At 46.2% G+C, this 13468-nt stretch overlaps 1 protein-coding gene across 1 annotated transcript in view; it reads left to right on the top strand.

The window, feature by feature from the left end:
• Positions 1–13468, top strand: part of LOC138528747 (hyaluronan synthase 1-like) — a 339410-nt gene that overhangs the window by 107076 nt on the left and 218866 nt on the right. Inside the window, exon 3 of the mRNA XM_069640619.1 lies at positions 1433–2145. Coding sequence (XP_069496720.1) covers positions 1433–2145 — 713 coding nt within the window. The remainder of the gene's footprint in view (positions 1–1432; positions 2146–13468) is intronic.

Raw genomic sequence — 13468 nt, 5'->3', positions numbered from 1 at the left:
ATTTTGGCCCAACCTTCGGCGCCTGAACTTAGACGTTCACTCAGATATAAAGCACTCCTGCTTATTTCACAGTCTATCAAGCTGGATAACAAGTATGGCAGGTTCTCCTTTAAGCCAGAGGTAGATTTCTTCAAGGGAAAGGTCATTTCGAAACTAATATATGGTATGGAACTACATTACTTGGATATCCTGACCTTTTGGGACATCCTTGAGGGTATTTATTGGAGAAAGGTCATGAAACTTCCCAACTGTGTCCCTATAGTGGCTATAAGATTTGAACTGAGTCTAGTGTCTTTACGAGCCAAAATCCTCTGCAGGGTTTTGGCATTCTTCTCTTCTTTGCTTTGTCCTAAATATGATACGCTTTATGATGATGTGGGTAAGATTCTCTCACAGGGATCCCTGAATCGAAACTCATTTCTTCTAAAATTCAGAGATCTCTGTGACAAGACCTTATCAGAATTTGTTCAACGATAGGGATACTTTGCTGACCAATCCAAACAAAGTGAAAGAACTCCTCTATTGTTGTGACTGGAATAACACTTTGGAGAAACTTCATTCTTATCCTTCTCTTTGTGACTTAAAATACTATCATAAGTAGAGAGGTTCTCTGTCCTTTATTTTGACCCAATTCCCTAACCGCCACCATCGTTCTCTCCTCCTGAAACTCAGATGGAACATCTTGCCTACTAAGGAGGTTCTATATAGAAGGAATGTCATTAATGACTTGGATCTTTGTTGTCACTTCTGTCACAATCCAGGGGTTATTGAATCTGCCCGCCACCTTTTTTTAGACTGTGTAGCACTGAAAGGACTCAGGGCACTCTATTTGGGCAGATTCAATACACTGGGACTTCTGGGGGCAGAAACTTTTATTTGGTCAAGCTGTCTCTCTATTTCCAATACTACAGAGGGACTTGAGGTTACAGGATTCATCAAATAAGTTAGATCTATATGCATCTTTGTGATGAATTACCTGTTTGATGCATTTTTATTCCTAGTTGTCTGTTTATTGAATGTGCTGTATATGTATACAAATGTGACATCCATGAGTCCTTGTTATGCGAGGGGAAGTATGAAATTGGAACTTATGTTTGGTCTTAACTATGCACTGATTTTATAGGCCTGGTTTATATTTCTTACTTTTTCAAAAAAGGATTTTAGGGCTATGCTGTATTTTCATTTTATTGCTATTTATGGATATATATATATATATATTTTCTTTCTTTCTTTTTCCTTTTTTTTTCTATTAAATGCAATTGTAAAGGTTTCTTATGTAAACCAAATACAAAAAAAAAAGAAAAAATTGGCTGTCATTTTCTCCTATGACCATCCTGAGACAAACATCTCAGACTATGGACTCTATGTATGTCAAGATCTTCGATAATTGTTATGTATATTCTCTCCCTTTCTTATTATGCTCCTGTTATAGGTACAGGCATGCCAAAGAGTTCGCCCATCTCCTTTGCCAGGTGTATCGTCACCATCATCATGGCCGTGGCTCTTTTAAGCGGCATCCTGGCAGCATACACTATGGAATTTCAAATCACACATGACCGATTCCGCCTCACTTCCTTTGGTCTTTATGGAGCCATCCAGGTGCTGCATCTCGTAGTTCAGAGCTTTTTTGCCTATCTGGAACACCGTGAGATGAGGAGGAATATACTGACATGTAGTGGTAAGAGGAAAGTGGCACTCACCATCTCTGCCTATCAGGAAGACCCAAGGTACCTAAGGCAGTGCTTGCTTTCAGCCAGCTCGATACAGTACTCTCAGACGTGCCTAAAGATCATCATGGTGGTTGATGGAAATAGCAAAGATGACCTCTATATGCTGGACATGTTCAAGGACGTCTTCAAGGAGGAGAAAGATTTGGGAACATATGTCTGGAATGGGAACTACCACTCTACGTGGTCAGGAGCCAGGGCAGAGAAAACAGGGGCACTGACAATGGTTGAAAACCACAGGCATGGCAGAGGAGAGGTTCCTCACACTGACGTCCAACAGGAAGACCCTGGAAAGGCCATAGTGGAGGACCTGATCCAAAACAAGCGTTGCGTGTGCATCATGCAGAAATGGGGTGGAAAGCGGGAGGTGATGTACACTGCCTTCAAGGCCCTGGGAAATACGGTCGACTTTATCCAGGTAAGGTTATCTTAGATAAATGGAGAATCATTTAAGATCATGCTCAGAAGAAGCCTCCTGTCTGACCAAGTTGTCACTAACTGTATAACTGCTTTCTTTTGTTTCATGTTGTGGGACTCTTGTATTAATGTATGCACGATGGAGAGGATAGAAATAATGAGAACTGGAAACCATTGCACATATCAAATGACTGTTGCTCATTTTTCTCTGTTTCAAAGTTAACAGTAAGTGTCAAACTCCTTCCAAATTCAAATAACTGCCCATACAATTTCTGCTTGGAGGTAAGACCCTGGGGTAAGTCACCCATAGGTAAGAGAGAGTTGACCCCACCATAGCCATCCCTTGTATAGTATGGCTCTAATTTGGCAATAGGTCAACAACATTTTGGGGAAATGTTAACGTACTCACTGGGGTTTTAGGGTTTGGAGTGTGTACTAATACACAACACAAGGCATAACTGACTCACAATTAATCAGGCTATGACAGCTAAAACAATTTCACTAAGTGTATTAACAAGTAAGGCCCCGGCCAACATATTCACCTATAAACCAAACCCGGCAAAGTGTGGCTGTTTCATACAAAATTGACTTTCCTAACGTTTGTGGGTGGTTTGTGAAGGCTGATTTGAATGGATTGAGCAAAATAGTATGAAGAGAGTTGGAGGGTGCTGGACCCCAGATTTGTAGTAGGTCTTGGGTGTACTGGTTTTCACTGATTCATGATATTTCCTCCAAGCTGGACAAAAGGATGAGTCCTGAGCCAGTCTGGTATGCGTGGTACAGGTTTTAATTGCCACACGGTTGCTACATTTAAATGAGCAACGTAATTGCCTGTAACATGAGAAAAAAACCAACACATGTTTCGACCAGTGAGTCTTTGTCAAGGCAATAGAGTATTGTGCAAAAAAAGTTGGTCCTTGGTTAAGGTGCTGGTTAGCATCGGTGGTACCAGGGGGGCCTCTGCAATCACGCTTGGTGGTAACAGAGATCTGTAGAAAACAGCATGACTAATTTTATTAAAAATCAGTTGCGTGTAGGCAGGGACAGAGGCAAGAGGTTGCAAATCAGTTCACTCAATAGGCATAAGATGATGGATAGGTAGACCATTGATAGGATTTAGTTTGGGGAGAATTAGAATGTTGTTAGGATTTGGTAGAGGAAACATTTTAACCTTAAAATAGAAATGAGTTGAGGGCATGGATGGCATAAGCTTACCGGAGGCCGGTGCGCTATCATTCAGGGGGCCCAGAGTATAGAGCGCATCTCTGCAGCAAATGCATTGGCCGGAGGAGCTATCTTACAAGGATTGCAAACTGGAACCAACAGGCTACACTTTGATTGTTGTAGCAGGTACCGTAACATGTAGAACTTTGTGACTGAGAATGGAATCTACATTTGCTGAGCTATCTCACCAGCTTTCCTGAGGTGATTTTCATGAAGTGCACATTCATGAATGTGTTGCTAGGGATTGGGGGCCACCAGCATTTTGTTGAAGCTCTGGAGTAGTCAGAGGACATAGAATTTGGGAAATACATTTCGACTGACCCCCATAATGGCAATTATTTCACCACCCTGCAAATGACGAATGATAGGCATGTGAACAGTATCAAATACTTTTCTCACATTAAGCAAGAATGTATGCTTTTTGGCTAATTTGTCAATGGTTCAGAACTGGCAGATAAATTCAAGGGATGCGTGTCCCTCTGACATGTGTTCTTCTTAGCTGAAAAGGCCTATTCTACTCTGACAATTCATATACACATTTTATTTTCATGAATTTTCCGAATCAACCGTACCTTTGATAGTGTTTGGCAAACAGGCCCCAATTCTCCAATCTGAAGGAGGTCAGAGTGCACCACACTGATGATCTTCAATGAGGGTGAAATGTGGACGTAGTAGTCTGTATCCTTTAGAACTGTCTGTTTTGGTTTGATAAAGCTATGCCTAAAATAAACCTGTCCCATAATGCAGAAATCATTTTCAGATGTGGAAAATATGCATGCTTTATGGTTATTGAGAACCCACATGGCATTGCTGGGGTTCATAACTGGGGATGAACTTCCACGGATGAACTGGCTGGTGCTGTGTCACGTGCCCTTGTTAATTGAAGTGGACTATTCTATTTTCACATTTCAGAGAGAAGGGTGCTTTCCATACATTTCCTCAACCCATCACAACGTTGATGGACTTTGGCAAACATGTGAGCCATAAGGAATGTGATTTGTCAGATGTATTGTAATTGAGTTAACAAACAAAAAAACAATGCAGGGGACTTGTAGCAAATATGATGGCACCGCTGATAGGGTAAAGTCACAGTTGCCTATCGTGTCTGCTCCGGCACATGTGTTTGTTATGATTGGTTATCACCTCAACACCATGGGGGTTATAAGTTTCCTGGTATCCTGCCGGCATTTCCGGCGGGATACCAGGAACTGACCTACCATTTCCCCCACCTGATATCCCGGTATTACCGGGATAGTACAGGCTGCAGAAAGTGCAGTCATTCCCCATTCCATGGAGTGCCATGGGACTCCATTGTATGGCATTGCCAGAATCACTGGCACCAGTATTATCGGTGCCAATAATTCTGGCATTTTATTGCCAGTGGGAGCCGGATTTAACTCCAGATCTTGACTGGAAGTTAATCAGTGACCCCCACCGGTAAAGGCATGTTTTCCTGGTGTGGTAACAGTGCTGGCACCAGAATAACCAGCACTTTTACCTGCATTTATACCACAACAGGAAAACTGTAATAACCCCATGTCTTTGGAAAGCGCTGCAAAGAACTCAGGAAGAAATCTCTCAGCACAATTATTGCATATAAATGATTTGTTGGCTGTATCCAACAGGGACTCTAAACCAAAGTCCACGATGATCAGAGGTGTTTGTACAGTTGGTTAATATATATTTAATGTTTTCTGTCTCTGTACATTGGTGCTGCAACTGGCACTCAGGGCCATATCCTGGGGTGCTCCCAGGGGGAGTTTGCCCGGGCCTCAGGCAGTTTGAGGGAGAAGTAGAAAAGTGAAGCAAGGCACGTAATTTATTCTGACTACTACTTACCTTGCATAACATAAACACAGATGTCATTACTTGCTTGATTGATGATAAGAGCATGAACTAATTGCTTGGAGCAGCAACAGGTAGATAATTACATATTATTATTATTATTATTATTTATTGATTTATTAAGCGCCTTACGCCAAGGCGCTGTACATGGAACAACATGATACATAAAACATGAACTATAAAACTGATGAAGCAGTTACAATATAAATAAATCAAACAATAAAACAGTGATAAGAGCAATTAACTGAAGGGGAAAGGGAGGAAAGAGAGGTGGGACAGGTTAGAGGGGTTGGAGGAGGAGGGCAGGAAGAGGAAAGGGAGGGTAGAAGAGAGGAGGTAGTAGATGGGAGGGGAAAAAGAGGGGGAAAAGAGTGGGGAAGGGGGAAGTAGAAGGGGTGGGGGATTCAAGCAGGAGAATGGAGAAGGAGAGATTTAAGGGAAGTGCGGAACGAAGTGAAGGTGGGGGAAGAACGGATAGCAAGAGGAAGGGAGTTCCAGTGTAGAGGTGCTAAGAGTTGGAAGGAGCGAAAACAGGAAGAGGCACAGTGGTGTGGGGGTGAAATGAGAAGGAAATGGATCGAAGGGAACGGGAGAGGGAGTAGAAGGAGAGGAGGGAGGAGAGATAAGGGGGGGCAAGACCATGGAGAGATTTGAAGACAAGGCAGAGAAAGCAAAATTTAAGTTGGGAGTGAAAAGGAAGCCAACCAAGGAAGGAAAGAGAGGAAGAGATAGAATCACCGGAGGTAAGGAGACAGAGGGTGCGGGCAGCAGAGTGGTAGATGGATTTAAGAGAGGCAAGGTGGGAAGAAGGAAGTCCAAAGAGTAAAGAGGAGTAGTAGAAGAGACGGAAGAAGATGAGGGAGGAGATTAAGAGTTAAGTGGCGTGGAAAGTGAGAGAGGGGCTGATTTTTCGGATGTTGAAGAGGTGGAAGCGACAGGAATGAGAAGTGAGGGAGATGTGCTGGGAGAAGGAGAGAGAGGAGTCAAAGAGAACACCTAAGTTACGAGCCTGAAGAGAGATAGGGAGGTTGGAGGGAGGGAAGTGAATGAAAGGGGGAGGAGAGAGAGGTGGAAGAGAGTTAGAGGGAAAGAATAGGACTTCTGTCTTGTCGGTGTTGAGAGAGAGGAATCGGGAAGACATCCAGTCCTTGATGGCAGTAAGGCAGGAAGAGAGTTGCAGGTGGAGGTCCGTAGAGAAGGAGGAGAAGGAGAGGAAGAGTTGAGTGTCGTCGGCATAGAAGTGGTGGGAGATGCCAAACAAGGAGATGATAGGAGCAATGAGGGAGGTGTAAAGAGAGAAAAGGAAAGGGCAAAGGACAGAGCCTTGGGCTACGCCATATTCAAGAGGATACTTAGGGGAGGACAGGCCACCCCAGGAGACTGTAAAGGGGCGGGAAGAGAGGTAAGAGGATAACCAGTTGAGTACAGAGCCTTTGAAGCCAAAGGAGGAGAGAGTATGAAGGACGAGTGGGTGATCAACAGTGTCAAAGGCTGCAGAAAGATCAAGGAGAATAAGGATAGAGTATTGTTTAGCATGCTGAGCAGTGAGAAGGGAGTTCAGAATAGAGGTGAGAGCAGTTTCAGTGGAGTGTTTAGGACGAAAGGGTGGAAGGAGAGAGGAATTAGTGACAAAAGATGAAAGTTGGCAGTAGGCAAGGAGTTCGAGAAGCTTGGAGAGGAAAGGGAGAAGAGAGATAGGCCTGAAATTTGAGGTGAGACATGGGTCAGCAGAAGGTTTCTTTAGAATAGGGATGATCGTAGCGTGTTTAAAGGCAGAGGGGAAGGTAGCTGAGGAGAGACCGATGTTGAAGAAGGAGGTGAGGTAGGGGACAAGAGGAGGGTAAATCTTAGGGATGAGAAGGGAAGGGGGAGGGTCAGTAGGGGCAGAAGTGGGGTGAGCGTTGGATAGGAGGGTGGAGACTTCAGAAGGGGAGACGGGAGAGAAGATGGGCATGCAGGAGGGAGGAGGGGGGTAGAAGAAGAGAAATCAGAGGGGGGAGTGAGTATTTTTTGCCGCAGGGAAACAATCTTAGAAGAGAGTTAGCGAAGTCAGAAGGAGAGAGTGAGGAATTGGAGGAGGGATCAGGAGTGGGAGGAGAGAGGAGTCGAGAAAGAGTTTGGAAGATACGGCGGGGGTGAGTCGCTGGAGATTGGAGCAGGCTAGAGAAGTAAGAGGATTTTGCTGAGGTCATTCCAGAGTCGTAGATGGTGTGATAGGAGAAGTAAGAGGTTTGGTTAGATAACGAGGGAGTTTTGAGCCATAGTATTTCAAGACGTCTGAGAAGGCGCATCATAGAGAGGAGGTGAGGAGTGAGCCAAGGTTGAGAGGGTTTCCGGGTTTGGTGGAAGAAAGAAAGGGGGTAAAGTTGATCAAGGGAGGATGAAATAGCAGAAGAAAGGGAGGAAAGGGCATCATTCGCCAATAAAAATGAGTAGTCATTGAGAGATGGGAGAAGGGAAGAGCAAGTGGCAGTAAAGACGGAGGGGTCAAAGTTGCGGAAGTCACGCCGTGAGTAAACTGGAGGGAAGGGTTGGGAGATGAGGAGTGAGGGAGAGGAGAAAGGGAAAAAGAGAGCAATGCGTGGTCAGAGAGATAGATAGGAAGGGTAGAGACAGGGGAAGCGGGGTAGGAGGAGTTAAAGATGAGGTCAAGAGTGGAGCCGGAGGAGTGTGTAGGAGAGGAGGGGAGAGGGGAGAGGAGGTAGGAGTCAAGGATAGAGAAGATGGGGGAGGATTGGGGGGGAGAAGGAAGATGAAGATTAAAATCGCCAAGTACTGACAGAGGAGAGGGGGAGGGAGGGATAAGCGAGAGGAGGTGATCTAGGTCTTCATAGAAGGAAGAAAGTGGGCCAGGTGGTCGGTAGATAATTAGGAGAGAGATAGGGTGGGGAGAGGAGAAAGATTTGTAAAGGAATTCAAAGGAAGGGAAGGAAGGGAGAGATGGAGAGGAGGGGGAGGAGATAAACTTAGGGTGGAAGAGGAGGCCAACGCCTCCGCCACGGCCAGTGGAGCGAGGGGTATGAGAAAAGGAGGAGGAAGAGGTGGTTAAGGAAGCTGGGACAGAAGTATTATGAGGGGGGATCCAGGTTTCGGTAAGGCACAGAAAGTGGAGGTTAAGGCGAAAGAATAGGTCAAGAACTGCTGTGGTTTTGTTGCAGATGGATCTGGAGTTCCAGAGTGCCATGTTCATGTGATTGGAATGGTGGGCGAGAGGGGGGTAAAGAAGATTAGGGCGGTGAGAGTGGGAAGGTTTGCTGCAGGAGGAGTAGGAGGGGGGATAGGTGAGATAACGGGGCATAAGGAGGGAAGAAGAGAGAAGGAGGGAAAGGAGAAGGTGGGAGTGGTGAAATGGGGGGAGGACAGAAGGGGGGGCAAGAAGAGGATGCAGGGGATTGCATAACAGGGGCTAAGAAATGTGGCGAGTCAGGGTGGGCCGTAGCAGTAGGCACTTGTGATGGTGAGTGCAGAGACTGGTGTGGTAGTGTCAAGATGGGACAGCATTAGAGGACTGGGAAGCAGTATCAGGGGCAGTGTAGAGGCCCCAGAGGAAGGATGGGGGTGATAAAATGGAATGAGCAGGTGGGGGTCTTGGACAGTTGCTCTTACTGCTGAGAGGGGAAGATCATAGGTGGCGGAGGCAGGAGTGGAATGTAAGCACCAATAGCATGTCAGTTGGTGAGGTGGGTGAGAGAGGGCTGAAAGCTTAATGAAATGCACCCACACGTGAGGAGGGAGGTAGTGGAAGGAGGTAGTAGTAGAGGATGGAGAGGGGTAGTTCCGTGATGTTCTGTGGAAGGACCGGTGCCAGAGTGGGGAGGGAAGTAGGCTGTGGCCAGGGGCTGTAGCAGAGTACTACAAAGGAGAATCTGGAGCGTTCAGGGGAGGCCCAGACTAGAGCGGGGAGAGTTGTAGGCTGTGGGCAGGGGCAGAAACAGTGGTCATGAGCAGATACTCAGAGGGGCATCAGACAGTGGAGACGAAAGGGCTGGGCAGGGACTGATAGCAATCAGCCAGTGGGGTCCAGGCAGGTGAAGGAGGACCCGCGCTGTCGTGTTCAAACCCAGGTGGGGTGGACCGGAGACAGCGGGTCAAGGGCTGCGATAAGGTACTCCGAGCAGCAATGGCCCTGCCAAAGCCCAGAGGAACAGTGAGGAGAGAGGAAGGACTGGTGCCGGAGAGGAGGGAGTCCAGGTAGTCCAATCCTGTAGGCTGAAAAGGGCAGATTTCGGCCAAATCCTGGAAGCAGGACCCTCCAATGGACGCAGCACTGTAGGAATGCTGGTACCAGGGTAGGACAGTACGTCAGGAATAACTTGCGGTGGGTCCGTGGAACGCCGGAGGAGTCAAGCTGATGTTGCAGGGTGATGTCAGCTGAAGGTGGCCGAATCATCCGATGCCAAGGTGGTGAACTCAGGCAGGGGTGTCTCCGCGGCAAGGCAGACCTCTAGTTAGTGTGCGGGCGTCAAGCCGAACTTGCCGCAGGTCAGTGGAGCGCCTGAGTAGTCAGGTGGATGCTGTCAGGAGGAAGCAACAGGGTCGCACTCAAGTGAGGAGGGCTGCCGGAGACAGGGGAGGAGACAAGATGGTGGCAGACAGCAACAGCCCAGTTGAGGATTCAAGGAGGGAATCAGGCAGTCGTGAACCAGATGGGGTCCAGGATGAGACAGGCAGTCTCCAGCGGGTGCAAGCAGGAGGGTCCACAGCCAGATGAAGAGGGCCGCCGGAGACGGGGGAAGTCAAGATGGCGGCGGACAGACGGGACTCCAAGCTCCAGGAGGGAGACGGGCCGGAGAAGACAACGAGGGACCCAGGTGGTCAGAAACTAGTTGAAACACAGTATGGTCAATGCCGCAGCAAGGCTCCAGGACCACTGCAGGCGCCGGTGGCACCTGGAGGCAAGCAGTGCACAGCGCCGTCCAGCCGATCGTAGCGCGGGAAGGATCACTGCGAGAGCCGGGTAGATGGTAGAGCCGGGGGAGGTCTCTCCCGAAGCCAATGTAGTAGCGGATGAAAGCGGGATGGTCAAAGCCGCAGTGAGGCTCCAGGACCGCAGCAGGCGCTGATGACACCCGGAGGCAAACTGTGCACAGTGCCGTCCCAGCCAAACGTAGCGACGGAAGGATCACCACGAGAGACGGGTAGATGGTAGAGCTGGGGCAGGCCTCTCGCAAGGCCGATGTAGCAGCGGCTGAAAACGGGTCCGTTTTTTGGCAGAGGTCGGAGCCGGAGGGACCTCGGGAGCAGGGCAGCAGGAACAGATAAAGGTAAGTGGCAGAATTGCTGTTAAGATTGTTTTATTTTCAGAAAGATTCAGCCTGAGAAGAGGAGACGCTGGCCCAGGCAGCTTAGCTTCTGCGCCTCCTGGTGGTGGTAATATATAAAAGGTCTGCATCTCTTTGCACCCTCTTTTTGTGGCCAGACCAGAAACCAATCACCTGCAAAGTTGTGAATGAAATGTTTTAGAAATAATTTTCCACATAAACATTTTTACAATTATTTTAGGCAAGAGTGGTTGTAACAGAGTGTCTCTATTGTAGGGCCATTTCAAATACAATATTTATTGCTTGATTAGCCACGTCTTAGAGAATTCTTTGAGGCAGGAAGAGGTTATAGTCTGGGGTGGAACTCAGTGCAACATTTCAGGACTATTGATGAGAAAACTCCAAGTAATGACCTCGCAAAACAAACACATGTACCATTGTCCGTGAGATTGAGGGGAATATCATCACCTGATTATTTGGCAGCAGCAGCAGGAAGGAGATTACAAATAGTGTCTGTAATTGAGTATGCCATTGTAGAGGAGGTCCCAAATAAAGCCTGCACTCCAGTCGCCCATTTTGAAGTACCAGAAACGTTCACACCAAAATATATGACGTATGATGAGCAAATAAACCAGCAGAGAGCCGCAGTAGGGCTCTGCCCTGTACCTATCATAAGAGCAACGCCTATTCATGTCCTGATACCTAGAAAACCATGGACAGTAAGGTAGCCATTAAGAAAACCCTACCAGCAAATGAGACGAAATGAAGATTGCCTAAGTACTGTCCCAGAAGAAACAAAAAAAGTCTTAATGGAAGACGAATGGTGACGTCACAAGTACCCAGACAGGCTCACATATAGAAGAAATAACGACCCGAGAATGACACAACGAGACGAAATGCCAGGAAAAAAGAGATTGTGAACCGAAAGGGGAAGAACGATGTTGACATGCAAAGAAGTTCAAGATGTAAGCAAGATGAAGATATTCAACCAGTTTGCACTTGTAAATATGCAAGGAACCACAAGAAAGCTAAGAGTGCGGCTTGCTATCCTAAGTAGAAGAATGGCGCGGCAGGCGCCATTATACATAATCTACCTCAAAACGAAGCACAGTATTATAAGTGCGATTCCACTTTGCCCGAAAAGCAGAATCAACTCAGGTTACTAGAGGCCAAACAAGAAAAGATTCATATTCCAGCAAAATGTGAAGAGATGACTGAATAGAAACTCGGCAGATGCAACTCATGCCAGGAGAGCCAAGGTCATACCAACAGAAGGAACGAACAGTAGCTACATATAATTGAAACTTAAGAACAGAATATCCTGTCTCTGAAAGGACAAGATAAGGAAGCGTAGGCAGGTGGCAAGCTAAATAAGAATCAAATGCACAAATTGAGAGACACCAGACAAATTCACGGTGTGAGAAGCACGTGACCAGCCGAGCAAGAAGAAGCACGGGTTCACACCTACGCTTGGCAGCCTCCCAAGTAGAGATATCATAACTTTTCTAGACAGAAGATGCAGTTTTGAGGCCAACCACAGTGAAATAATTGACACATAATTGCTGATGCGATGATTGATTGTAACCTTAATTGGAGGAAGGCGGGGTCACTGAGGGGCACCCCGCACCTGGCTGACCGTTCTGCATGCTGCTAAGCAAAGTGGAAATGTATGCATGGGGTTGGTGCCAACTCAATCACGATGGACCAAATAATCTAGGGTCCTATAGCTAATAGAACCAATAGGACATCATACTTTTAGTGACGTCTGCAGTAGTCATCTTGAAGGAAGGGTTTAGATGCCCACCTGACAATGTTTTACCCAATCTCCTCACTCTGCTACCATATACAGATATAGTACCTATATTAAAGTTACATTTTCCTAACCAATAGAATTGCATGTTAACTTTTGAGTGTTACACGTTAATTATGACAAGTTTTGAGTATAAATGTTGCAACTTGTATGAAGTTCATTGGAGTTGAAGCGAGAAGGACGATCACATCACTGCTGATTTCCATGACTCCCCGTTTTTTGTACTTGTCATTAAATGGACTCCCATTGCCAAACCATTGAGTTGTTCTTATTGATTGATGTTGGAGTAATAAATATGCACCCCCATCCATCTCAAGGGTGCAGCTATCTCGTCTTTAAGTACTTCGGAGCAAACCTCGGCTCTATGGGCCGGCCGGGGATCTCCAGAGTACACTTGATAGCAGAGACTGATGGTTATCAATTATCGATTAGAAAAAGACACCCAATGACCGTCGACATAAAATAACTCTAGGTCTTTGGCAATATCACGAGTCCTTTGCCATTCGGCGGAGTAGACTGTGAAGCTCCTCGTATACAGTGGTAGTGTAAGAAAAACTGCAGACCAGGGTCTGAAGAGACCCGTGTTCCCCATATTATCCCTTCCCATTCCTACGGGCAGCTGAGCGGGCGAAAAGCCAAAAAAGGCGGTAACAAAGACAGTGATTCCGAGGGTCCAGAGAGGAACAATGCGAACGATGAGTAAAACGATTGAATGTTTTGGCAAACGTGCATGCTTTAGAACAAGCAAAGGGAAAAGGTAATGGAGGGAGGTGGGAAAACAAAATATAGTTAGTAGTAGAGAAGAATGTATATATATATATATATATATATATATATATATATATATATATATATATATATATATATATATATGGGAATAATGACTCGAGAATAATGAAGTAAATAAAGGTTACCATGGAGGACACCCGAGATGAGAGAGGTTACTGGGGAGGACACCCGAGAAGTGTGAGGATTTGCCTTATTCCTACGGAACAAATAGACTACCATAGCGATTAAAGATGCCGTGAAAGGGGTACGTTTAGAATCCATGAAGGGGTAATGATTAGAGGCAGAGATATCTGTGAACAGCTGGTGTTCGTCTAGTCTGTTAAGCGTCTGTCTTACATGTTTTTTGTTGTGACGTCATACATCGAAAAATTTCCTTGAGAAAACTGATTTCAATT

The sequence above is a fragment of the Ambystoma mexicanum genome, chromosome 1q (genome assembly GCF_040938575.1).
Source record: "Ambystoma mexicanum isolate Mex_15411 chromosome 1q, UKY_AmexF1_1, whole genome shotgun sequence".
In the NCBI taxonomy this organism is placed as follows: domain Eukaryota; kingdom Metazoa; phylum Chordata; class Amphibia; order Caudata; family Ambystomatidae; genus Ambystoma; species Ambystoma mexicanum.
Note: the sequence above shows the minus strand (reverse complement) of the source record. Positions and strands in the feature narration are given on the sequence as shown.